The 26,790-nt window shown below is 44.4% G+C and overlaps 2 protein-coding genes across 2 annotated transcripts; one reads left to right on the forward strand and one right to left on the reverse strand.

The window, feature by feature from the left end:
* Nucleotides 1-294: 294 nt before the first annotated feature.
* SPRTN (SprT-like N-terminal domain) lies at nt 295-12,269 on the reverse strand. The gene is made up of 5 exons (XM_027593373.2): nt 11,734-12,269; nt 10,635-10,734; nt 5,345-5,473; nt 2,333-2,597; nt 295-1,130 (listed from the first exon to the last, which is right to left on the reverse strand). The coding sequence occupies exons 1-5, from the start codon at nt 11,952-11,954 to the stop codon at nt 391-393; spliced, it is 1,455 nt and encodes a 484-aa protein (XP_027449174.2). The 5' UTR covers nt 11,955-12,269; the 3' UTR covers nt 295-390.
* Nucleotides 12,270-12,448: 179 nt separating this feature from the next.
* EXOC8 (exocyst complex component 8) lies at nt 12,449-17,247 on the forward strand. Its single transcript, XM_027593352.2, is given in 3 exon segments — nt 12,449-12,965; nt 12,967-14,780; nt 16,108-17,247. Coding segments are annotated over 2 exon segments (2,178 nt in total). The 5' UTR covers nt 12,449-12,584; the 3' UTR covers nt 14,764-14,780; nt 16,108-17,247.
* The last annotated feature ends 9,543 nt before the right edge of the window (nt 17,248-26,790 follow it).

The raw sequence follows: 26,790 nt of genomic DNA on the forward strand, positions 1-26,790 counted from the left end.
GACTGAGTTTTAATAGTAATAAAGAAATACTCAGTTTAACCAAATACCTGACAGGATTCCTCAGTGAATATTCTGAGGAAAGTCTATAAATAAAAACATTAACAGACTCAAATACCTTTAAGAGCAAGAGAGAACAATAGTATCTAAAAATTGTATGTGTATACACGCAGAATAAACTCTGGGCTACAGGATACACAAGGCAAGGGTGAAAATATAGCACCTTTCAACATAGAATATTTTCCATTACGATCTCATATATGTATATATCAAGCAAAACTAGATCATAACCTACAAATCTTAGTATTCACCAGAACTTCCTGAGTGGCTGACACCCTATTCGTGGGGTAATACAGGTGGCGTGTGACACCCGTTTGTTTTTCCAAGACTTTTTCAGCTTTTGACTTCGATGCTATCACCTTCGAGGCACAAGTCCAAGTGCTCATTAATCTGAGACTCCAAAACTTCATTCTGACAAACGGGACAACCGACCATTCTGGCTGAGCTGCTGGGGTTCGGAGTCGCAGCTGTAGGATGTGGACTCCACTTTGGAGCACCGCCACCACTTTGTACTTGCTCTTTCTTGATAAAAAAATTGTCAAGAACGGTCTTGTCCTCTAGCCTGGGTCGTTTACTTGGGAAGGTCTCGTCAGGCCCACTCACGTCCTGGGGTGCAGTCACAGATGTTGATTCCGGTGCTTTTAAAGAATTTCTCAGGGACTTCTTCGGAGAGGTGACCCTTCTCTGAGAACCAGAAGAGACTGAGTTTTTAGTGATGTCACCAGCTGCTAGACTTTTCACTGGAGATCCGTTCACACTTCGGAAGGCCTTCTGGCTGGCAACTGAGACTCTAGGAAAGTAGTTGCTTAACACGTTTTGGTGACTGGTAGTGAGAACAGGGGACACTAGAGGAGTTTTTTTACTCGAACCATTCTGTTCCAATTTCACCTCAACTTTAGAGTTAGGTCGGAGAGCTTTTGCTGAGTGGTCTTGACTTAAAAGATCTTGGGTTTTATTAAGAGCATACGGAGTGACAAACTTCCCAGATGAAGGCGAATTGCTCGTTTCTCCGAGAACATATCCTTTCCCGCTGAAAGGGATTAACAGTTGGGTTTCTCCTCTGTTGGGTTTCTCTGCAAAAGAAGCAAAGGTTTTCTTGACTCGGAATTAATACAGCACCAAATGTTAAGCTCATGACCTATCAATGGGAGAAGGACGCTCTGCAGCGGTCAGGGGCCCTGGGGCGGGGAGACACAAAGAAGCAGACACATCTCCTCCTGTTCCGGTGAGGAGTTCCGGCATCCAAACACTGCCAGCAAAGGGACTTTACCCTGAAAGTCACTTAGCATTCTTTTTTTTTTTAAAGATTTTATTCATTTATTTGACAGAGAGAGAGAGAGACCCAGCGAGAGAGGGAACACCAGCAGGCAAGCAGGGGGAGGGGGAGAGGGAGAAGCAGATTCCTACCCCCCCCCCCCCGCCGCGAAGCAGGGAGCCGATGCGGGGCTCGATCCCAGGACCCTGGGGTCACGACCTGAGCCGACGGCAGGCGCTTAGCGACTGGGCCACCCAGGCGCCCTGAAAATCACTTAGCGTTCTTGAAGTTTAGTTCCAGAGGGAAAAGTCTGCTCCCACACTCTTACCTTTTCTCCTACTCCCACAGAATGAGGATATGTAATCTCTCCACGTGAATTCTTCTCTAGCTCCTCCACTCACTTAACAGTTTGGATTTGGGAAGAGGAGCTTACTACGTTTCTGGATGCAACCACCAAAATCCCAAGGGAAGAAGCATTAACTTTAGTGACCTGGTTCCCTCTTCAAAAGGCGGTTACTCTGAACTTCATAGGAAAGGGATAAATCTTGAAGATGAAGCACCAGCACATACATGTCATAGCCTTTTCCCATTCTTCTCCCAGCGAAAATACATACAGCAACAGCAGAAGTCACTCGGCTAGAATCCAACCGATAGGAAGGGCTGGGGTCAGGACCAATTCCGGGCATTGTTATTTGAATTATTGTTTTTATTGTGACAATCATTTTGCCTTCTGTTTCCCAATGACTCATCGAGTCAAGGCAGGGAAAGGGACTTTACCCTCCAGGATTATCCGTGGAAACTATTTCCACTTTAACTGCCATCTACATCGAGCCAAGTACATTTTTCTACCATCACTTCATAAACGGGGGGATTTTTTTCCTAAGGCCACGCTTACAAATGTCTCTAGGAGAAAGAATCCTTATTAAGCTCATCCTACCAGCAGTCGTCCAGAGGCCAGCCCCGGCTGTACGCGGGGAACCGCGGGTCCCAGCCAAGGGCGAAGCACAGACAGCAAGTTACCTTTATTTTCGGCGGCTGCTGGCAGCTTCCCCAGTTTTGTCTTTCCTTTGCCCTTCCCGGAGTAGTTCTCTGGCTCCTTGATTTTGATATAAGTGCCGCCGCAGGTCCTCTGGTGCTCGGCCCACCAGTAGTCGTGAGCGGAGGGCGCCCGGTTGGTGGCGCGCTTGACGTAGCCATAGTAGGGCTTCCTGTCCCTGCACGGGCCGCTGCAGCGCCACCAGTGTCGCCGGTACTCGTCCACCTCGTCGTGGAAAGTGTGGTGCACCTGGGCGAGAGAGAGCGCTCAGTGTTAAGGGGACAAGCTAACAGGAGTAAGGAAACAGACAAGCGGCCTTCCACTGTCGGACCTTTCCAGTTTCTGAGAGCTTTCTGCGGTGACGCTTTGGGGAAGACAGCGACTAGATTTAGCTTCTGCGCAGAAGTTCATTTTGATGGACTGGCAGCAGCTAACGCTTCATGAACTGTTCTAAAGACAGAGAGCCGTGAGACTAGAGGACAAAAACATTTTTTTTAACCCATAAAAGCCCTTATCAATGCTAAAAGCTTTAGAAACCGAATTTTAAAATAATCAAAAATTAAAGACACAATTTTATACAATACCATAATAAAAGAATTGTTCCCACTGCTCAACTGATCTTTTCCCCTACAAGTAACACTCCCAAAGGGTTCTGGACTATCTCCTATAAATGCCCCACCCCACCCACACAAGCCTCTTGCCTGATGCAGCCTCTGTGACACCCACTCCACGTTCTCGAAGCTCTTTGCTCGTGTCTCTGTCATGAGCCTTATGGGGCATCATTTTATCTGCTGAAGGCGAAAAGCTCCCCAGATTTCAAATGTTTTCATCTTTGTGTCCCTAGCAGCTAATACAGGCTCTGGCACAGGGAGGGTGCTCAGTCAGTATTTGCTGGCTGACTTAATGAAAAGCTTCATTCATTGATTCAAAGAAAATTCTCTGCAAATGTGCTTTTCAGTCCTTACACAGGATCCTTTAGTTTCACCCTCTAGAAGGGACCTTACTTACAGGTGAAAGCGGTCTGGATGAAAGGAAAGTCAGCCCTCCCGCCTTGGTGGCCCTGCGGACAGCAGGGCACCAATGAAGACCCGATAATCCTAAATAACTCCTCGTACCTTCCTCTTCTGTCTTCTCAGTAGACCATTACTACTGTACGAGGTAAGGAGCAGCCATAGATGAGATTTTTTTTTTTTTTTAACCAAAGACCTTTAACTTTCTAATAATTTCCCTGAGGGAAAGAATGTGAAGCCTTCTATAACGCTACAGCTAAGTTTTACACTGGCTCTCCATCCTAAGCAAAACACCTCTCTGCCTTGCCAAGCATGCCGATAGTGCATGCACGTGATGTTCAGTGCACAAGACCCTGGAGGGTGGGGACAAAGACGTACAGAACACCCGCCTTCTCCCTTATGTTGAGATTTCTTCATTTAATTCACCGGCCAAAGAGCCAGGGCATTGGATCTGTTTTGCTTCCAATTCCTGTAACTCCTACAGCCTGGGGATGTGACTTCTCTAACGATGTCGTCACTAAAATAAAACTGTGCAACTGGATGCCCTGTGGAGTTTGTTATAACAGGATGTAACCTGTAAAAGCAAGGGGTGTCCACTCGGTAAAACCTCTCCTAAATGAAAACACACAGACGTGCAAGATAAGAGAATATATCCTCTTCCAACTGAACAATAGGAAGTACACCAAGACTTGGCTTAAAGTGAAAACGCTAATGAGGAAACTAAAAGCCTTCTGTACCAGCAACTCCACAATTCTTTTGCTAGTTGGGACTCTGGCTTTTTTAATGCAAGCCACTTTCTTATGTTGAAGTAACTCCATTCGATAATTACATGAGCTCTCTAGAAAATTAAAAGCCAACAGCTAGAAGAAAATATACAGAAGGCGAGCACTCTCCATTTCCCACCACGCTGCCCTTTACTGGCTTTTAAAGGCAGGAAATAAATCTTTGCAGGAACGAATAGTCTATTTGGTTCAATCCGATGCGATACCCATTAAGCCCTAGTGGGGGCGCTGCATCACACATCTTACACAAAAAGGTGTACAAAGACAAGAGCCGCCCTGTGTTCAGAATAAAATACTGTAAAAGGTCAAAGAGCTGCGGAGGACATTCAAAGGACGGAGCAGTCCCGGCCCGCCACAAAGACGCAGGGCACGTGCCAGAGCACAGAGGAAGTGGCGCATGTGAGGGAGAGGATGTGTGAGGAGCGGCACCGGGGCTGGAAAGTTGCCTCAGAACCAAGACAAGCTGGGGGCTGTGGGAGGCAGGAGAAAAGGCACAGTACAGTCACCTGATAAAATGAATCAGTAATAATAAAAACAGCTAGTCTTTTAACTTGTACTCAAAGCGGGCTACAATGTTTTGTGTGTATTTTCTCCTTCCATCCTCAAGGACCCACAGGTAAGTATCCTTACTGCCCTCATTGCCTCCTCCTGCGTGAAGGCCCCACCGTTGGCCATCTCCGTGGAGCCAGCATCGGAACCCCGGCGTCAGACTCCTGGGTTTTGTGACCCCGGGCTCTGCTTCCTACAGTAACACGCAGAAATATGAATCCAGGAAGACTTCTGGTGATGGGAATGACACACGAAATGGCAGCAGATACAGGAATGATCGAAGGAGGAGATTATCACAAGGAAATGAAGCTAAGGGACAGTTGGTGAATGAAATGAAGCTAACGACCCAGAGGTGGTGCAGACCTGCAGCCACTTCTGCATCCAGTGTCGCCCTAGCTATGCCCAGAGGCTTTGGGGGGGCCGCAGTGAGGCCCAGCCCGAGACGAGCCAGTCAGCTTCTCTTCGCCCGTCTACCACTCCCTGTGGAAAATCCTCAAAGGCAGTATTTATTCCTACCTGCTGTCTATTTTTAGTTAAATCCCAAGGATTACTGAATAACTACTAAAAATCATAAATGTTATACTTATTTAATATGTAGTAAACTAATTACTTAAATTAGTAAATGTTATATTTATTTATTGTTTAAATCATATACCGTTATATTGGCTCCAGTCAGGCGATTGATGCGATGCATATGTTTACAAAACTCTGGGCCGTGCCCCTCCCGGTCTTTATCATTATTAGTGACAAATAAATAGGCATGTATCATTTCATGCAAGAGGGTCTGAAACAGAAAACAAATCAATTTGTTAGGGTGCTTTTGAAAATAAAAATGCATTTTCTTACTCTACCTGGAGTCTTAACTTTGTTTGGATCACGGGCTCCTTTCAGAAACTGATAGAAGTCATGAACTGTCTTTCTAGAAAAATTACGTACACATACATTCACAAAACTTTGCATATATGCTCCGAAGCTCTGCAGATCCCAGGTTAAGAACTCTGTTCCAAGAAAAGCCTTTTTAAACTCTTCATCAACACCCAAAAGGAAAGATCAATGAACTCAACTACATAACAACTTTAAAATTCTGTGTGGGGGAGAAAACACAGTGACTGAAAAGACAAATTCAGAACGATATATGTGCAATGCATCTCTCAGGCTACTAATTCTTAAAACATGAAGAGCTACTAAAGTCAACAGAAAATGACCAATAACCCAATTTTTGAGTGGGCAAAGGTCATAGATGGGTTCACAGAAAAAGAGATAGAAAGTCTCTGTCAATACTATAGAAACCAAATTTTAAAATGATAAAAAATTAGGATAAGCCATAAACCTGAAAAAAAATGTGCACTTCATTTATAAAAACAAGTACAAACTAATGGTTCACCAGTAGGTCCCTCCTGCTTATCTAGATTAGTAAAACTCCTGAAGTTTGACACAGTTAGTAAAGCTAAGGAAAAAAACATTCCCATCTATCTCTGATGGGACTGAAAAATGGTACACACCCTCACAGAGGAGAATTTGGTAACATCTCACAAAATCACAAATGCATGTATCCTCTGACCCAGCAATCCTGAGACTAATACGAAAGGTCACATGTACCAGGCATTTTCATTGTGGCACTGTTTATAATGTTAAGACTGGAAGTAAGTGTTTAGCAATAGGGGCCTGGCTGAAGGAACTAGGGAAAAATCCACATCATGGAATTCTATACAGACCTAAAAAAGAATGAAAAAGATCTCTATGCAATCATTTGGAGAAACCTACAGGGTATACTGTTTAAATGAAAAGGACAAAGTACAGAAGAATGTACACGGTATTTTGTATAAGAAGTATGTATGTTAGGTGATTGGGAGAGGAAATAAGAATGGACATAAATATTTGCAAAACAGGGGCACCTGGGTGGCACAGTTGGTTAAGCGTCTGACTCTTGGTTTCAGCTCAGGTCACAATCTCAGGGTTGTGAGATTGAGCCCCACGGCAGGCTCCGCACTCAGCACAGAGTCCACCTGAGGTCCTGTGTCTCCCTCTCCCTCACCCCTCCCGGAGGCTCATGCTCACTCTCTCTCTCTCAAATAAATAAATCTTTAAAAAAAACATTTGCAAAACAGAAAAATGAAACAAAAAAGAAACTAGTAACAACAGTATCCTATAGTAGTAGGGAAGTTCGGCATAGAGAGGGATGGGGTAGGACAACATTTCTGTGTGTATAGCTTTCTATAGTTTTGGGATTTTTGAATCATGTAAAATTTCGAAACAAACAATAAAACCTACTGCTCTAGTGAATAGCATCTGATCGTAAATCCTGCAATTGGCCCAAATTTCATCTGAATTCACATAAACCTTCGAATTAAAACAACAGCCTACTGCTCATTTCCACACCAAGGATGCAGAACTGTAGGTGCAAAATTCACCAAAGTATTTAAGGCTGCTATTTTATAATGTATCCTAAAGAAATGTGAAACATTTTTTAAAAAGTGAAAGTCACGGGGCGCCTGGGTGGCTCAGTTGGTTCACCGTCTGCTTTCGGCTCAGGTCATGATCTCAGGGTCTTGGGATCGAGCCCTGTGTCAGGCTCTCTGCTCAGCAGGGAGTCGGCTTCTCCCTCTCACTTGCCCTTTGTGCCCTCCCTCTCTTTCTCAAATAAATAAATAAAATCTTAAAAAATATATATGCGTGGGTGCCTGGGTGGCGCGGCTGGTTGGGTGACTGCCTTCAGCTCAGGTCATGATCCTGGAGTCCCGGGACTGAGTCCCGCGTCGGGCTCCCTGCTCAGCGGGGAGTCTGCTTCTCCCTCTGACCCAACCCCCTCTCATGCTCTCTCTCTCTCTCTCTCAAATAAATAAATGGAATCTTTAAAAAAAAAAAGCAAGTCATTATTGACACTTAAAATTTAAAAAAAAAAAAAAATATATATATATGCTTAAAAAAAGCAAAAGTCATAAAGGTCTTCAAGAGCAAACCTTGTTCATGATTTTTTTACAAAGAATTTCCACCAGAAGAACTAGACTGCCATTAATGAACTATAGTCTTATCAAATTATGCTGAACAGAAAAATGGGTGAATCAAACATTTTAACTTGGTCATTACGAAAACATCCCTTTTAAAATTATCAACTCCGGGGGCGCGTGGGTGGCTCAGTCGTTGAGCGTCTGCCTTCAGCTCAGGTCATGATCCCAGGGTCCTGGGATCGAGCCCTGCATCGGGCTCCCTGCTCGGCAGGAAGCCTGCTTCTCCCTCTCCCACTCCCCCTGCTTGTGTTCCCTCTCTCGCTGTGTCTCTCTCTGCCAAATAAATAAATAAAATCTTTAAAAAGATAAAATAAAATAAAATAATAAAATAATCAACTCCATCTCTGAAAATGAACTTAATCTCTTCAAGTAAATGCCACTTTTTTGGGACTCAAACTCAAAGGGCATTCTACATCTCAAATGTTTTCCAACATTCTAAAGTAATGATCAGTAACTATTCTTTTTTTTTTTTTAAGATTTTATTTATTTATTTAAGACACAGAGAGAGAGAGAGAGAGCACAAGCAGGGGGAGCTTCAGGCAGAGGGAAAGGGAGAAGCAGACTTCCCGCTGAGCAGGGAGCCTGATGCGAGGCCCGATCCCAGGACCCCGGGATCATGACCTGAGCTGAAGGCAGACGCTTAACCAACTGAGCCACCCAGGCGCCTTGATCAGCAACTATTCTTATAAAGGAGAAATAAATTTAGGTTCCTAATTTTGGGTTCAATTTAAATACCTTGAAAATGGCACCTGGCACCATACTGAACAATTCTATTTTTAGATATCTACCATTTTCCACATTTAGGCTAGATCCAAGGCTCTACTCAACGCGGTCCCAAAACACCTCTACTTCCCCCCACCGTTCTCTGGCCAAAAGGAACTGCTTCTGGTCCTCAATACGCCCTAAGTTTCATGCCTCACTTTTGTTCGTAGCATGCCCATTCCTTGTGCCAAGAGTAGTCTTCCTCTACCATCTCTACTTGTCAGAAGCCAGTCTTCCCCATAAGGCTCACTTCCATGTCTTAAATAGCAGGAGTAACAATTATAAAGTGGTAGTGATGAGGCCAAATGGTACAGGGAATAGAACAGGAGCTTCAGAGCCAGGGAAACTAGTGCCTAAACCAAGGATTTGTTATTGATTATGCACAGGACCCTGGACAAGTTACAACGTGCTCCTCGTCCCTAAAATGGGCATATCCTGATCTTGCAGGGCTATACACACTAGGTTAACTATTAACTAGATTAACACTAGTTAATCTAGTCCAAAATATGGCACACAATATACGCTCAATAAAGAGTGAGTGGTAGGAGTGGTGATGTCAGTAGTCACAAAATACACGTGCATGAAGCTTTTCTTCTTTGTCCTCAACCAAAGTCTTTTCCTTTGCTGAATCTTCTTCATTATAATTTAGGTCATACTCTATGTACAGACCAGAGTCACACTGTTCCTCCTTGGTCCTTCTTACCCCGATTTCATATTGTAACCTTCTGCCAACAGCAAATGCTCACTTGATAGCATTACCACACATTTCCCATTCTCTTCTCGCCCATTACCTTTATAAAAAAAAAATTTGTTCGTGTTTAATCATTTACATAATAAATATTCACTAAGCAACTACTGTTCTAATTAGAGCTCCTCATAAGGTTGATTTGTTCAAAATTTTTTATGCTACTTTTTTTCCCTGCTTATTCATTGTGTTACCAAGAGAGTTGTGTTAACATCTGCAACTATGATTGTGGATTCTTTCTTTTTGCTTCTACTAATCTATGCTTCATGTAATTTAAAGTTGTTACTTTTAAGGATCAAATCATGTTTTTATTTAATCGATTATTTTATCATTCTAAATTGTTAACCTTTTTTTTTTGGTAAAACTTCTTCCCTTAAAATCTTTAGTCTGATACAACAGTTTTCTGTTATTGTTTGGATGATATACTTTTTTCCAACCTTCTACATTTAATGCATGTGTGTCATTATCTTAAGCACATCTCTTTTCATCTAGTATGTCATTCCATGTCTAATTAGTGCTTAGTCCATTTACATTTAATATAATTACTGATACTGTCTTTATGCCTTTTTTTGCAGGGTTTTATTCCTTTATTCCTTTCTTTTTTTATTATTTCTGCTGTACCATTTTACACTTAGTAACCATTTACTTTTTTTCTAATTGTTGGTAAAGAGCACGTAACATAAAATTTACCATCTTAACTATTTTTAAGTGTACAGTTCTGGAGTGTGAAGTATATTCACACTGTTCTGAAACCCATTACCTTTCATTATCCTTAAAAACACCATCTTTCATATTTCCAAGCGTGTTTTAACATATTTCCCATCCAATCTCTACCACCCTACCCTCTTTCATGCATTCGTTTCAAGTGCCATAACTGGGGCAAGACCAGTCACACTGGGTGCATCTTGGGGAATTTCAGGCATCTTCTAGACTCAACTAACCATAATCTGGGAGCTCCCACTGCTCCATTTCGCTAGTGAAGCGTGCCCCCGCCCATGCTGGTGGTTATACCAGCTCAGGTAGATATTCTGGGAGGGCGGCACCATGGTGGCTGAACAATCAAAATCTGTGTGCCTCAGTAGGAAGATATGGGTCCTAACTTTTTCTCTGCTCCTAAATATGTAACTTCAACCAGTTACTTACCCTCTCTGAACCTTAACATCCTCGTTTATAAAAAGGAGGACAACACACATTGTACAAAAACAGGGTTGTTGTGAAGATCAAATTAGATAATATACCCGAAAGCCTTTAGCTGTGAAGAACTATAAAAATATAAGGTAATCCTTAACAGTTGCCCTGCAATTAAAATTTGCAATGACAAAAAACAGGTTTTCTTTTTTTTAACATTACAGGTTAATTTCACAGCAGTCTAAATCAGTAATAAGCATTTTTAATTACTCAGCTAAGAATCAAGTTTATGCAAAAAATACCTCTACGAGATCCTTTCTTGGTCTCAACTTTAAAAGAGGTTCACTGAGACGGATGGAACACATTCCACCCCTCCCTTCATAGCTGCATATCCCAGCACACCTGGAAAACAACCACCACAAAAGCATTATTTATGTAATATACACAAAAGAGAAATAGAGATGAAAGAGTAAATCCTTATACATTCTTGGGCAGTTCACACTAGTGTACCTTCCTTGTTAGGACATAATTTGCATTTCACCCCGGTGAGAGAGATTTGTCAACAGTAGTGCATCCCTTGCCCTAGCCAGGCAGGCTGCAGGAGCCCAAAGAGGACGATCCTGTTCTGCTGCTGCTCCCAGTCTCCTCCCTACAAACCATAATCAGTTTGTGTTAACAGCCAGATCTCCATTAGCACATCTCTAAACTGTAACAGAAGGCTTTATGAAGGAGATTTGTTCTTTAAACACAGTTTCGTGTCATATCTTAATCTGTCTTACTTTAGGCTGTTTTGTATCCCTTCAAAAACAAGCACCGTGGTATACAACCCCATCTTAAACTTGTTAACTCCGTTCATGTGCAGGAACAGATTATTTCAAACCGGGACTTCTCAACCTTAGTGTACATCCTTTTAGAGGCATCCGCGAAGATCCTTTGGGTCCAGAAATATGGAAATGTCAACCCCAGGCCCCTTCTAACACCTGAGCTCACTACTAAGTGGTGATATCTTAAGGAGCATAGAAGAGGACAACACACATCCTTGGGAGGCTTCGCTGCCTCCTCGGCATTCTTTCTTAGGGGCTGACTCTGGTTGCTTCTCCCTCCTGGGTCAGAAATGTGTTAATTTATTTTCAAATCAGAGGAGATCCAAAGACACATCCCTTTCTCTCACTGTGTCCTTTACAAATCAAACTGTTATCGGGACGGGACACAAGGTTTCTTAAAGTTGCTAGAGCGGGAGAGAGACAGAGTAGGGAAGAGACAGATACACCAAGATGAGCTGCTGGTCCAAAACAAGACCCCCGCGTTTCACTCCCCCTGCGCCCATCGGGGCGGAGGGGGGGCGGGGGCTGCAGGGGAGCTGCCAACCGCCCTCGTTTCCCAGCGGGGCTCGGGACTCACAGGGTCATTCGCATGCTCCACTTCACCTCGACGGCCTCCAGCTGGCCCCAGAAGAACCGATCGTTGAACTGCACAAACAGGGCCTGCAAATCCGGGGTTGGGTCCACCAACTCCCAGGACGCGTCCACCAGCGACAGGGGCGCCCGGGCCCGGTCGCGCTCCGACCCCTGCAAGTTCCACTCCTCCTGAAGCCGTAGTGCCAACAGCAGATCCTCATCCATCACGGCCGGGATCCCAGGCGGCGTCCGCCGGCGTTACGCTGGCTCCACGTCTCCGAAGCTCCGAGGGCCTGGTCGAGCTCCTAGGAGATACCGGCTCTCGGGCTGCTCTCGGGCTGGCCCGCCGGTCTCGCGAGAACTCAGGAATTACCGGCTCTAGAACGAGAACTGAGTTTGCCCCAAACGCCGAAGCCAAGATTCTGGGGCTTAAAAAAGAGAATTCGGCATGACACCTCCTAGTGGGCTCAAAACGTGGGTTCCCACGGCTTGGACTCCAGGGAGGTTTCAGAAAACTGGTTACCGCCTTACGCTTCGCCGCTAACGTCAAACACCAACGTCATGCTCAGCCCATGCGCAGTACCCACGTCCCTCTGCCTCGCCCTCCACTCGCTTCCGCAATAGCGCCCCCGGCGCATGAGCCCTAGGCGGCGGGCGTTCCCGCGCAGGCGCGCTGTCTGCGCCCGGCCCCTGCGCAGGCGCGGTGTCTGAAGCTCAGACCCGGGCGCAGGCGTACTCGTCTCTCTTCCGTCCTGCTTCCTCAGCCCTGGAGCTCGGCGGGGCTTGGGTGGGTCTCGACCGCGGCGGCACCGGCGGCGGCGATAGTGACAGTGACTGCGTGAGACTCGGACGGAAATGGCGATGGCGATGTCGGACAGTGGGGCGACCCGCCTGCGGCGGCATCTGGAGTCGGGGGGCTTTGAGGCGCGGATGTACGTGAAGCAGCTCTCGCAGCAGTCAGACGGGGACCGGGACCTGCAGGAGCACCGGCAGCGCATCCAGGCGCTGGCGGAGGAGACGGCGCAGAACCTGAAGCGCAACGTCTACCAGAACTACCGGCAGTTCATAGAGACGGCCCGCGAGATCTCCTACCTGGAGAGCGAGATGTATCAGCTCAGCCATCTGCTGACCGAGCAGAAGAGCAGCCTGGAGAGCATCCCGCTTACCCTGCTGCCGGCTGCCGCCGCCGCTGGCGCTGCTGCGGCCTCCGGAGGGGAGGAAGGGGGAGGTGGCGCGGGGGGGCCGAGACCACCTGCGGGGCCAGGCTGGCTTTTTTCCCACTCCCGGGGGTGCCTCCCGCGACAGTTCGGGTCAGGGCGAGGAAGGGAAGCAGCGCACTCTCACCACCCTACTCGAGAAGGTGGAAGGCTGCAGGCACCTGCTGGAGACGCCGGGGCAGTACCTGGTGTACAACGGGGACCTGGTGGAATACGAAGCTGACCACATGGCCCAGCTGCAGCGGGTGCACGGCTTTCTCATGAACGACTGTTTGCTGGTGGCCACCTGGCTGCCGCAGCGGCGGGGGATGTATCGCTACAACGCTCTCTATCCCCTGGATGGTTTGGCCGTGGTCAATGTCAAGGACAACCCGCCCATGAAGGACATGTTCAAGCTGCTGATGTTTCCCGAGAGCCGTATTTTTCAGGCGGAAAATGCTAAAATCAAACGAGAATGGCTGGAAGTGCTGGAGGAAACCAAGAGGGCCCTCAGTGAAAAAAGACGAAGGGAGCAGGAGGAGGCCGCAGCCCCGCGAGGACCGCCCCAGGTGACTTCCAAGCCCAGTAACCCATTTGAGGAGGAAGACGACGACGAACCAGCTGTTCCTGAGGTAGAAGAGGAGAAGGTGGATCTCTCACTGGAATGGATCCAGGAGTTGCCTGAAGACCTGGATGTCTGTATTGCCCAGAGGGACTTTGAAGGAGCCGTTGATCTGCTGGATAAGTTGAACCATTACCTGGAGGATAAGCCCAGTCCACCTCCTGTGAAAGAACTAAGGGCCAAAGTGGATGAGCGGGTCCGGCAGCTCACGGAGGTGCTCATGTTTGAGCTCTCCCCAGATCGTTCCCTGAGAGGTGGTCCCAAGGCTACTCGAAGGGCAGTTTCTCAACTAATCCGGCTTGGCCAGTGCACAAAGGCTTGTGAGCTGTTTTTGAGAAACAGGGCAGCGGCTGTGCACACTGCAATACGTCAGCTTCGCATCGAAGGTGCCACCTTACTCTACATTCATAAGCTGTGCCATGTCTTCTTTACCAGCCTTCTTGAGACTGCCCGGGAATTTGAGACGGATTTCGCAGGCACTGACAGTGGCTGCTACTCTGCCTTTGTGGTCTGGGCGAGGTCGGCCATGGGCATGTTCGTGGATGCTTTTAGCAAGCAGGTGTTTGATAGTAAGGAGAGCCTCTCTACCGCAGCTGAGTGCGTGAAAGTGGCCAAGGAGCATTGTCAGCAACTGGGTGACATTGGGCTCGACCTCACCTTCATCATCCATGCCCTTCTGGTGAAAGACATCCAAGGGGCCTTGCACAGTTACAAAGAAATCATCATCGAGGCCACTAAGCATCGCAACTCTGAGGAGATGTGGAGGAGGATGAACTTGATGACCCCAGAGGCCCTGGGCAAGCTCAAAGAGGAGATGAAGACTTGTGGGGTCCGAAACTTCGAGCAGTACACCGGGGATGACTGCTGGGTGAACCTGAGTTACACCGTGGTTGCCTTCACCAAACAGACCATGGGCTTCTTGGAAGAAGCCCTGAAGCTGTATTTCCCAGAGCTGCACATGGTACTTTTGGAGAGCCTGGTGGAAATCATCTTGGTTGCCGTGCAGCATGTGGATTACAGCCTTCGGTGTGAGCAGGATCCAGAGAAAAAGGCTTTTATCAGACAGAATGCATCCTTTCTCTATGAGACCGTCCTCCCGGTGGTGGAGAAGAGGTTTGAAGAAGGTGTGGGGAAACCTGCCAAGCAACTCCAGGACCTGAGGAATGCATCCAGACTTATTCGTGTGAACCCTGAAAGTACAACGTCAGTGGTCTGATGCCCCTGGCGCTCTATGTATGCGTATATATTGCTTATATATTATTTATATTTATATTACGTTGCATTAGCATATCCTTTATAGTCTTAAACACAGCTTAAAAATAAAAGACGCCCTCTCAAATAGAAATGCAGAATCAAAAGGAAAAAGAAGAAAAAGTTAAAATTAAGGCCAAATAACAAAACATTGGAATTATTAAAACATACACTTTCCTTTTAAATTATGCTCTCTAATGAATATATCGTCACACTACAGCATTTCAGGGTATCCTTTTGGGTCAAAACACACTTTCTTCCAGTCTATATTATGCAGCCCGGAGAAACCATATCTATAAATATGTAGAGTTTAAGTATGTTGTGAGCTTTCCCAGTTCACTAAAAGGTCCTCTTAAAGAGTACAGTGCCATACAAAATACCCTGCTTCATACACTTCCCCACCTTAAAATGTGATCGAACAATTTCGGGAAAAGAAAGGAACTGAGAACATTGGATTTAGGGTAAATTCCGGTCAAAAGAATTCCTTCTTGCAAGCGGCTAGTTTGTGGACTCAAATACTTGGGTCTTTATAGACTATAAGGGGAAGCTTTCATAAAAACAGCTCAGCAAACATTGCCATTGTAATTTGAGTGGCTAATAATTTTCACTGCTAATTAGCAGCTTTCTAATACTTGATTTGGGAGCATTTACTTGAATCTTAAGGACTGTGGTAAATTTTCTTTCCACCTATTCCTGAACTGTGTGAATTTCCAGCCGCAGTTTTTGTCCTTATCATACAAAAAAATTAAAATGATTAAAGAAAACCACCCAAACAGGACAGACTGAGGAAGCTGGTAGCGGCCAGTGATTTTTAGCTGCCTTCCCCCACTTTCCCGATAAATTATATATAGTGGCTCAGACTACATGAAAACGGGAGAAAAGTTTTCATTGAAATATTTATTTAGATTTCAGGGAGGATCTAGGTGGATGGGAAATTAGGAAAAAAAAAATCATATGCAAACCCTACAGTGTTCTCAAGTCGGACTGCTTTGAGCAGAGATTTGGTTTTGTTTTTTTGTAACAAAGTGGAGAACAAAAAGGCAAGACGATGTGTCCAAAGTCAAGGGAGGAAAAGAACTTTCCCTGACTCCTGACTCCTACTAAAATGCTACATACTGCCTTTTTCTTTTGTGTTTTCCTTTGTTCTTAAAAGTAAATATGCTTACTTCAGATTGTTTAGTAAAACAAAAATAGCTAAAGCAATTGGAGCTTCCCAAGATTTCTGAACTACTGCTTCTATTGTACATAGATTACATGAGATTCCCCATACTTTGAGAGAAACTGTGCTAAGATCCATTTCTTCCTCCAGCCTCCAGTTGTGATTCTTGTCCAAAAGTGCCATTTCTGATGCTGAGGACTTCCAAAGGTCATGTCTTTTATTTGAATTCAAATAGTGGTGTTAAGACTGGAAATTATGTAAAACCTAAAATAGCTTCCAAGAGTGGCTTAGGGTTTGTGAAGCTCCTTGACTCAGTTACTCGCTGCCAGAGGAGCCCTTTTATTTATTTTTAGCTATGCATTTTAAAAGTTGAAAATTATCAAAGTTACAGATTTTCTTTGATTACTTTTTTCACATAAATTTAGGATTTTCTAGATAATAACCATAACTGGATATCTCAGCTGAGCAAAAACAGTTATAATTTGTCTTTTTTAAGATCACTGGAAACGAATTTGGTAACAGTGTTATGATTATTTTGTGCAACTTATGGTTTCTAAAATTATATTGTATAAAACACGTGTAAATATCTGGTGCTGGGTCCATGAAATAATACTTCTGAAATCAAAACTTAAGGCATGAAGTTGTAAAAACTTAAATGTGTGTGCTCAGATATTTAAATGGTTGCTTCTTCATAGAACTGTCTGCTTTCTAAAACTGGAAGTACAGAATTTTCTTTGGGTAAAATTTGTGTGTTCCTTAATCAAAGTTGTAGCTGAAGGAAGTCTGCTGGTGGTGATTCAATTAGTGTGGGAAGTTGATCAAAGTCCACCAGTATCATAATGTCTCTTCCCTCTAATTCTTGTTTCGTTAGACTCCAAAACAAATCCTAAAAATTGAATGCAGTTAGAGTTTGTCCAAAAATATAGCACATAATTGTAATGTACCACTATAGAGTTGATTGCCTTTTCTTGTCTGCTTCAAACATAACACTGTCACTCGAGCTTGGAATCACAGACTTGATTGAACTAATTACTGTTGAAAAAAAGACACTGTGGAATTAAGTCTCTTTTTGATTAAAGCCTCGTTTCACTTAAAGTGCTGAACACTTCTTTTTGTTTAAAATACTACCTATAGTTAAATTATCGGCACTTGTATTTTGCTTACCTAGGATTGGGAATTTGGGACTTGACATGAGGTATAAAATCAGTATATGTACATTTTGCTTATTGATACGCTGTGATATGAGGGAATCTGAAATGTTTATCAAAATAAAGCTTAAAATTTTTCTTACACTGGATAAAATTGGTGTTACAGTGTTCTATCTCTTTAATTAGGATTCAATGTTCTTATGTTCTCGTTACAGAAATATTGGGGTTTTATAAAAGATTTTATTTATTTGACAGAGAGCACACAAGCAGGGGAAGTGGCAGGCAGAGGGAGAGGGAGAAGCAGACTCCCTACTGAGCATGGAGCCCCGAAGGCAGATGCTTCATCAACTGAGCCACCCAAGTGCCCCTGAAATACTGTTTTAAGAGCCTAGGGTTTTTTTTTGTTCTGTTTTGTCTTTCTCTATGGGGATGACAGGTAGGAAGCTGTTAGCTAATTTAAATATATGTTCTGCTTACTGTCAAAATTGTGATTAAATCAGATCTCAGTTGTTTGTTTTTTTTTTAGGACTACCTTGAATGGGAAATTTCAGACAAAATGAATTTGCTCTAAAAAGTGGATTTTATACCATCTGCACATCGCTAAATGAAGAAAATATAACGGAGGCCATATGACCTAGGAACTAGGAACATAAATGACAAGGGTCTGTTTTTTAATACATATAGATCCTGAGGGAACTTTCACATATAACTGATTTAAAACTATTATTGAAAAATAAAAGTATTGAATGCTATGCCTTACATTGACTATAATGTGTGGGGTGGGGAGGACAAAATAAATTTGAGCATGCTTTCTCTGAAATTCTTAAGAATTGGAAAAATGGAGAATAAAAATTTGGAAAAACTAGGTTAGAGAGTAAATTAAATACACAATAGTGTGTTGCAAATTACATCAATTAAACAATTGAATGCAGACTGTGTTGTAAGAAAAAACCCAAAACAACCCTGTGCGTTGTTATTTTCATACTCAGTATTTCATGGGAATACTGAGAAGAGGGCAACGTGTTTTTGAGGAGTTTGGAGAGTCTTCATGGAACTGTTGGCATTTGAGCCAAAAACGTAAGAATGAGAACCTCCCTTTAGGGAATCATTTACCAATGATTATTGTGTTCCAAGCAGCATGATAAGCACCTATTGTGTTCCAAGCAGCATGATAAGCATGATAAGATAAGATAAAATAACCTGGTTATTTTATCTAATCTTCACATCAATCTATGAAGGAGTTGAAGTTTTGTGAAGTAATTTGCAAGTAATTCAACCTACAAAGAGTTCCCTAAGTGGCTCAGAAGGGATTCGAACTCAGACTCTGTCTAGCGCTGACTTCTGAGCCATTGAACTCTATTATTGGATTATGTCTGATGGTTGACATCTCACATACAGATCGCTCTTTATTTCAAAGGCTTATCCATTCACAAGTGTATTCTGTTAAAATTAAAGGTGTTATGTCACAGGACTTTTTTTTAAAGATTTCTTATTCATTAGAGAGAGAGCACGAGCAGGGGGGAGGAACAGAGGGAGAGGGAGACGACAAGGGGCTCAAGGGAGCCTGACGTGGGGCTCAATTCCAGAACCCCAAGATCATGACCTGAGCCAAAGGCAGATGCTTAACCAAGTGAACCACCCAGGCGCCCCGTCACAGGATCTTATAATTTATAACTTCCTTAAAAAAAAATAAAGTAGCAGATTTGAGGTAATGAGATAGTTAAAACCAGATTATTTCCATTGACACCATTTGGTTTTGTTTAAAACATTTCATTTAGAGACAGGTGTCTGGCTGGCTCAGTCAGTGGAGCATGCGACTCTTGGTCTCAGGATTATGAGTTTGAGCCCCACATTGGGTGTAGAGGTTACTTAAAAATAGCATCTTGGGGCTCCTGGGTGGCTCAGTCGTTAAGCGTCTGCCTTCGGCTCCGGTCACTATCCCAGGGTCCTGGGATCGAGCCGCGCATCGGGCTCCCTGCTCAGCGGGGAGCCTGCTTCTCCCTCTCCCACTCCCCCTGCTTGTGTTCCTGCTCTTGCTAGCTCTCTGTCAAATAAATAAATATTTTTTTAAAAAGTTAAAAAAAATAAAATCTTGAAAAATTTTTTAAAAAATTAAATAAAACATTTTCTTTCTTTAAAAAAAAAGATTTTATTTATTTGAGAGAGTGAGAGAGCCTGAGAGGGGGGAGGGTCAGAGGGAGAAGCAGAAGCAGGGAGCCTGATGTGGGACTCGATCCTACGACTCCAGGATCATGACCTGAGCCGAAGGTAGCCGCTTAACCAACTGAGCCACCCAGACGTCCCTACTTTTTTTCTTAAGTAATCTCTCCATGCAACGTGGGTCTCGAACTCATGACCCTGAGATTAAGAGTCACATGCTCTGCGGACTGAGCCAGTCAGCCGCCCATTTACATCAATTTGTACATTATTGAATTCTTTGTAATTGGTAAAATTAAGTAGTCTCGAACTTGATGAAATGTCATTGGGCATTAAGATACATGTAACTTAGCTCCTACATTAAGTGGTCAAGCTCCTCAACAGCTGAGTGGGTGTCATTGAAATAGGAAAGTTGCCGGACAAGAGCTTGTTTTTTAAATGTCACCCTTGATTAGTTTCACCTAATATGTTGACTTACTCTCAGATTTATTATCTACCTAGCTGAACACATTAAACGAAGTTATATAAGCCAAGCCAGTGTTGAAAAGTCTCTAAAATATTTGTGTGTGTTGTCTCAAACATCGCTGGTGGGAATTACTGTAAACTGGGGCACTGGCAATTCGGCAAGACTTAAAACCACAGAATTATACAAACCCTTTGACCCTACAGTCCACTTCTGGAGATTTATCCTACAAATATATATATGCATACTTCCTAAATTAAATTGATCCATTAAACATGTGATTTATGAATAAGTTTTTAAGAACACTTCTAGTTTCCGTTTTTGCAAGTTGCACTCAGTCCTGACAAGTAAAAAGCTGAACAGACTGAAAAATCAACAAGTCTTGGATCCACAAAGAGCGGGGCAAACCACTGCCCCAAGACTGGCAAGACCAGCAGGCAAATGCAAGAAGTCCTGTCTTAGGGAAGCAGAGGCTCAGGGGGGAAACCACTGTGGAAACCAGTAGAGAAACCTCAATCGGAACCGACAAAAGCTGGAGACTCCGTGCCCACAACTCAGGGTTAAAAACTCCAGGGGGGACCCAGTCCTAAGGGGAAACCCCACGGTATTGTGAACTATACCTCCTTCCAGGTTCTTGCAGTTTAGTATCAGAGGGAAACTCCTCAGGCTTCCAGTAGGGGGCGGGAGAGGGACCATTCTGAAATGGGATAGAGCCCTCTGCTTTTCTTAACAAGACCTGCCCTCAGGGGAGACTAGTTGACCTGACCCTAACCTGCTAGGGTAGTATCAGAGCTTGGCTGGCCAGGGGAAGGGAAGTACCCAACCTTAGCCCACTTTAGGCACCCTGTCCCCGCCAAGGGGGAGAAAACAGCTGGGAAACACTTCTGAAATTCACTGAAACACAGACGTAATCACCAGCTGATAGAGTTCTGCTCCCCCACACTCACCGTCACCTCACTAAGGGCCTATTTACAGCAGTTCCTTTTTCCTGGGAACTCCATGTCCAGCTACCGAGAAAAAATTGGAAGACATACCAAAAGGCAAAAACACAATTTGAAGAGACAGAGGAAGCGTCAGAACCAGACATGGCAGGGATGTTGGAATTATCAGACTGGGAATTGGAAAAAACCATGATTAATCTGCCAAGGGCTCTAATGGATGAAGTAGACAGCCTGCAATAACAGATGAGCAGTGTAAGCAGAGAGATGGAAATCTTCAGAAAGAACAAAAAAGAAAGGCTAGAGGGGCGCCTGGGTGTCTCAGTAGGTTAAGCGTCTGCCTTCGGCTCAGGTCATGATCCCAGGGTCCTGGGATCGAGCCCCACATCAGGCTCCCTGCTCAGCAGGGAGTCTGCTTCTCTCTCTCTCTCTCTCTCTGTCTCTCCCTCCCCCCACTTGTGTGCGCGTGCTCTCTCTCAAATAAATAAAATCTATAAAGAAAAAAAAGAGGGGCGCCTGGGTGGCTCAGTTGGTTAAGCGGCTGCCTTCGGCTCAGGTCATGATCCTGGAGTCCCTGGATCGAGTCCCGCATGGGGCTCCCTGCTCGGCAGGGAGTCTGCTTCGCCCTCTGACCCTCCCCCCTCTCATGTTCTCTCTCTCTCTCATTCTCTCTCTCTCAAATAAATAGGTAAAATCCTTGAAAAAAAAAAAAGAAAAATAAAAAAAAGGAAATGCTAGAGATTAAAAAAAAAAAAACCCACAACAACAAAATAACAACAAAAACTCACACTTGTAATAGAAATGAAGAGTGCCTTTGATGGGCTGCTTAGTAGACTGGACCTGGCTGAGGAAAGACTCTCGGAGCTGGAGGATGTACCAACAGAATCCTTGAAAACTGCAAAGAAAAGAGAACAAAGACAAAAAACAAAAAACAAAAAACACAACAACAACAAAAACAAAAACAAAAACAAACAAAACCCCAGAATATCCAAAGACTGAGAAACAACCTTAAGAAGTAAGACATACTGTAGGGGCGCCTGGGTGGCTCAGTCAGTTGAGCACCTGACTTTTGAGTATGGATCAGGCCACGATCTCGGGGCTGTGAGATCAGCCCATGGTGGGCTCCATGCTCAGTGCAGAGTCTGCTTGGGATTCTCTCTCCCTCTCTCGGCCCCTCCCCCTCTCTACTCCTCCATGCTCTCTCTCTCAAAAAGAAAAGAGAAAGTGTCACTTACTGTAATGAGAATACCAGAGGAGAAGAAGGAGAGAAAGAAACAAAAATATTGGTACAGGTTTTACTGAAGAGGTTACAGTTTTTGTAATAGCACGAGGGGAGACCGCCCAGAGGCCTATGGAATTTCAGTGCACACATACAACGTAATACATGCAGCTTGACAGTGAATGTCCTGTCCAGGTCCTGAGGTGGAAAGATGTCTAAAATATGTTGTTAACAGGGGTGTCTGGCTGTCTTAGTGGACAGAGCGTGTGACTCCTAATCTTGGGGCTGTGAGTTCGAGCCCCACATGGGGTGTAGAGATTACTTAAAAAAATAAAATATGGGTTCACCTGGGTGGCTCAGTCAGTTAAGCGTCTGCCTTCGGCTCAGGTCGTGATCCCAGGGTCCTGGGATCGAGCCCTGAATCGGGCTCCCTGCTCGGCGGGAAGCCTGCTTCTCCCTCTCCCACTCCCCCTGCTTGTGTTCCCTCTCTCGCTGTGTCTCTCCCTCTGTCAAATAAATAAATAAAATCTTAAAAAAATAAATTAAATAAAATATGTTGTTAAGTGTAAGGCAAAGTGCAGAATAATCATACACTGTGCTACCTTAGGAATAAAGAAGGAGAAAATACAGTTACGTATTTGCACAGATATTCCGAAGGGGTCCAAGCAGCTAGAATGGACTGGGTAGAGGCAGGCATGGAAACACAATACAGATTTTTTTTTTTCATATTTGAACATTCCATGTTTCCAAAACATTTTACTAAGTAAGCAAAACATTTTTTAAAGATTTATTTATTTATTTATTTATATGAGAGAGAAAGAGAGAGAGCATGAGAGAGGGGAGGGTCAGAGGGAGAAGCAGACTCCCCACCGAGCGGGGAGCCTGACGCGGGACTCGATCCCGGGACTCCGGGATCATGACCTGAGCCGAAGGCAGTCACCTAACCGACTGAGCCACCCAGGCGCCCAAGAAAAACATTTTTAAGTATATGATCTTAAAAATAAGGTCCACTCTTTCCATTCCGTCATATGTCTTTCCAGTACTTTTTTTATACGTATGTGTGAGGTCTAAGGATACTTTTTTTGTTGTTTTAAAGGAAGAGAGAGAGAGCGAGCAGGGGGAGAGGCAGGAGAGAAAGAGAATCTCAAGCCGACTTTGCATGTAGCACGGAGCCCCACTCAGGGCTCGCTCCCACAACCCTGAAATCATGACCTGAGCCGAAATCACGAGTCAGGTACTTAACCGACTGAGCCACTCAGGTGCTCCTAAGAATATTTATTTTTAAAGACTTTTATTTTTGAATAGTTTCAACGTATAGAGAGTAACAGGAATATAAAGAATTCCGTGTCTTCATTGCCCAGCTCCAACAATTGTCAACGTTCTGTCATTGTTTCAACTATACCCAGCAACTCCACACCCTGCCCATCCCCACTGGGTTGTGGTTAATTATCATTATTACTTACAGTTTTGCTGGAGATAAACTTTACACACATTGTAATGTATAAATCTTAGCTCTAAAATTTTGGAAAGCGGTTCTACTTACGTAACAACTCTCCAAAAAAGATGTCAACCATTTTCATTTTTCCGTGTGGTGATGATGATACCACCTCTCTTCTGTGTAGCCCCTGTTCTGGTTCTTTCCCTCACCTCGGGTTCTTTTTCTGGAAAAGAAAAATCAGGTTTTCATACATAATTGAGAGTGGTAACACATAGACCCTGTCGCTGGGTGCTTGAAGGTTTCAGTGAGTTATTTTGAGCGAGCCTTATCCATGGAGATACCAGGCACATTCCTGCATCCCCAGACTCGCAGCCCTCGCCATGCTGGGAAGCTGGGAAGGGTTGGAGGGGACTGTGGGGTGGGTGGTTCTAGTCTTTCTCTAGGAGATGAAACATCCAATCCAAGGTCAGACTGTCCGATAAGTAGTCCCTTTGCCACCTGTGGCCGTTTAAATACAAATTGTCAAATAATAATAAAACTCAGTTCCTCAGATATACTAGCCACATTACAAGTGCTAAATGGCCACAGGTGGCCAAGTGTGTACCTTATCGGACTCCGCAGATATAGAACATCTCCATCATTACAGAATATTCTACTGGACAGGGTTCATCTAGGAGACAGAAAGGGGGGTGAGACACCAAAGAAGTGGAAAGTGAAGTTTGCAAGGTGCAGAACTAAAAAAAAATGTTGAAGGACGCCTGAGTGGCTCAATTGGCTAAGCGTCTGCCTTCAGCTCAGGTCATGACCCCAGAGACCTGGGATCGAGTCCCGCTCGCTCGGGCTCCCTGCTCAGCGGGGAGCATCCCTCTCCCTCTGCCCGCCGCTCCCCCTGCTTGTGCTCGCTCTCTCGCTCTGACAGATGAATAAATAAAATCTTTAAAAAAAATTTTTTTAATTTAAAAAATGTTGAAAGCTTTATCTTTGGGATATGTACCCTGCTACCATCATTTGCTCCTCGTAAAAAATCATTCGTCTTTGTGCTTCGTTTTCTTTTTACCTGCTGTTTTACCTACTCCCTTTTTATTGGTCCAGCCCACTGTGCTCTTATTCTCTCTTTTCTCTTGCTCTTTTCTCATTAAATTGTATTTATTGACGATTAAGAGAATTTTGCTTCCAGTTCTAGTGGACTAGGTATTTCTGACCGGTCCCTCCCTGAGAACAATTAGAACTATAAAAGATATATAAGCAAAGACTATATTTGAAGGCCATAGCATAACAAAAATGCTTATCTGGTGTTTCTCCCTGGTCCTGGCAGGAGGCTTCTCAGCCCGTGGAATTTCCCGAGTGATAGGAGTGTCTTTGTTATGCTAATAAGATGCTCCTGGTGGGATCCTAGATGGCTCCAGGCTGGCGACTGGTCCCCAGAAAGCTAATCATGTGACTAGAAGACTAGAACTCTCCACCCTCCCACCCCAAGCCCCGGGAGGCAGGGGAAACTGGAGATTGAGTTCAATCATACGGCAGTGATTTAATCAAGCTGGTGTATGGGACGAAACCTCGATAGAACTGAAAAAGGCTCCCGGAGCTTCCTGGTTGGCAGACGAATGGAGGTACTGAGAGAGCACATCCAGACCTCTCAGGGACAGAGACTTCTGTGGCCCTCCATCCCCTCCATGCCTTGCCTTTTGTGGCTCTTTCATTTGGCTGTCCCCGAGTTGTATCTTTTATAATAAAACTGTAATTGTAAATATAGCATTTTCTTGAGTTCTGTGAGTTATTCTAGTTAGGTATCAAACCTTAGAGGGGGGCGTCATGGAATACCCCAAATTTATGGCTGGATGGGCAGAAGTGAGGGGGTTGAGGACACCAAGGACTTGCAGCTAGCACCTGACATGCGAGCAGTCCTGTGGGTCTGAGCTCCTTAACCTTTGGGATCTACATTAACTCCAGGTAGTTAGGATCAGAATTAGACGGAATTGTGGGATACTCAGTGGTGCTACTGGGGTCAGAACGTAAAGGTATCGCAGAGCTAACAAGGGAGTGAAATATTATGGGGCAAGAGTCCAGAAGAAGGAAACCCAGTGAGGTGAGCCCAGCATTTGGAAAGTAGCTTTTCTGGGGCGCCTGGGTGGCTCAGTTAAGCATCTGCCTTCGGCTCAGGTCGTGATCCCAGGATCCTGGGATCGAGTCCCGCATCGGGCTCCCTGCTCAGCAGGAAGCCTGCTTCTCCCTGTCCCCTACCCCCCTTGTGTGTGCACTCTCCCTCTCTCAAATAAATAAATAAAATCTTTTTTTTTTTAAAAAGTAGCTTTTCCTAGTTTCTCCACTTCGCTTCTTGTGAAGTGGCAGGATAAGTGAAGCAGGCTGTCAACAGACACACAGAGCTAGAGAGAGAAAAATCAGATTTTGGGATGACCCTGACAAAATCCCATCTAAACTTTGGAACAGAACCCTGGAAGTCGATACCCTATGAATAAAGATGAAATAAAGTGGCCATCGTGAGGACTGAAGCCGTCATTCCTGATGGGTGGACCCGTCTTAAACCCTAATTGGATTAAGGGCATCTTAGGTGGCTATTGCCTCTGGCAGTCTGCTAGGAGAAAAGACTCAATCTTTCACCCGGATGATAAAATTCTCCCAAGCCTCAAATATTCCTTTGTGTGCAATGTGTAGCACTCAAATAAAAATAAGGAGCTCAATGAAGAAAAGAGACCATTTGATTAGGACCCAAGAGAAACCGTACATAGCAGAAACAGGCCAACAGAAGACCCACACAGACGAGCTGTCAGGCACAAGACTAATACGTTCACAGGGATAAACACAACATTGAGTTTCTCGGAGAACTGGGCGCTAAAAACAACTAACACAAAAATAATGAAATGGCATGCCCAGAGCTGTAAAACTCAAGAACGGTAATTGAAAACTCCATAGAGGGGTTTACAAGTAAATCAGACGCAGCATGAATGACCTGGAAGGTAGGTTGGAAGAAAAGTCTCCAGACTAAAACAGAGAAACGGAAGGTAAGCGATTAGAACCTCAGAAGGAAAGCATTGTTTTCCTATTTTCGTCTTTATTTTTTCCTTTTACCCGAATGTGTGGGAAATTACTTCATCTTCCAAAATCCTACTGAATTTTTCATTCCATATCTGCTTCCACATTTTTTTTAAAGATTTTATTTATTTATTTATTTATTTATTTATTTATTTGAGAGAGCAAGAATGAGAGAGAGAGAGAGAGAGAGAGCACATGAGAGGAGGAAGGGTCAGAGGGAGAAGCAGACTCCCTGCTGAGCAGGGAGCCTGATGCGGGACTCGATCCCGAGACTCTGATCATGACCTGAGCTGAAGGCAGTTGCTTAACCCACTAAGCCACCCAGGTGCCCCTGCTTCCACATTTTTAATTTCCAAAAGTTCCCTTTGTGTGTGACTGTCCCCTTTTGCTAGAGCACCTTCTATCGCACTGAGGATATT

The sequence above is a fragment of the Zalophus californianus genome, chromosome 15 (genome assembly GCF_009762305.2).
Source record: "Zalophus californianus isolate mZalCal1 chromosome 15, mZalCal1.pri.v2, whole genome shotgun sequence".
Lineage (NCBI taxonomy): Eukaryota > Metazoa > Chordata > Mammalia > Carnivora > Otariidae > Zalophus > Zalophus californianus.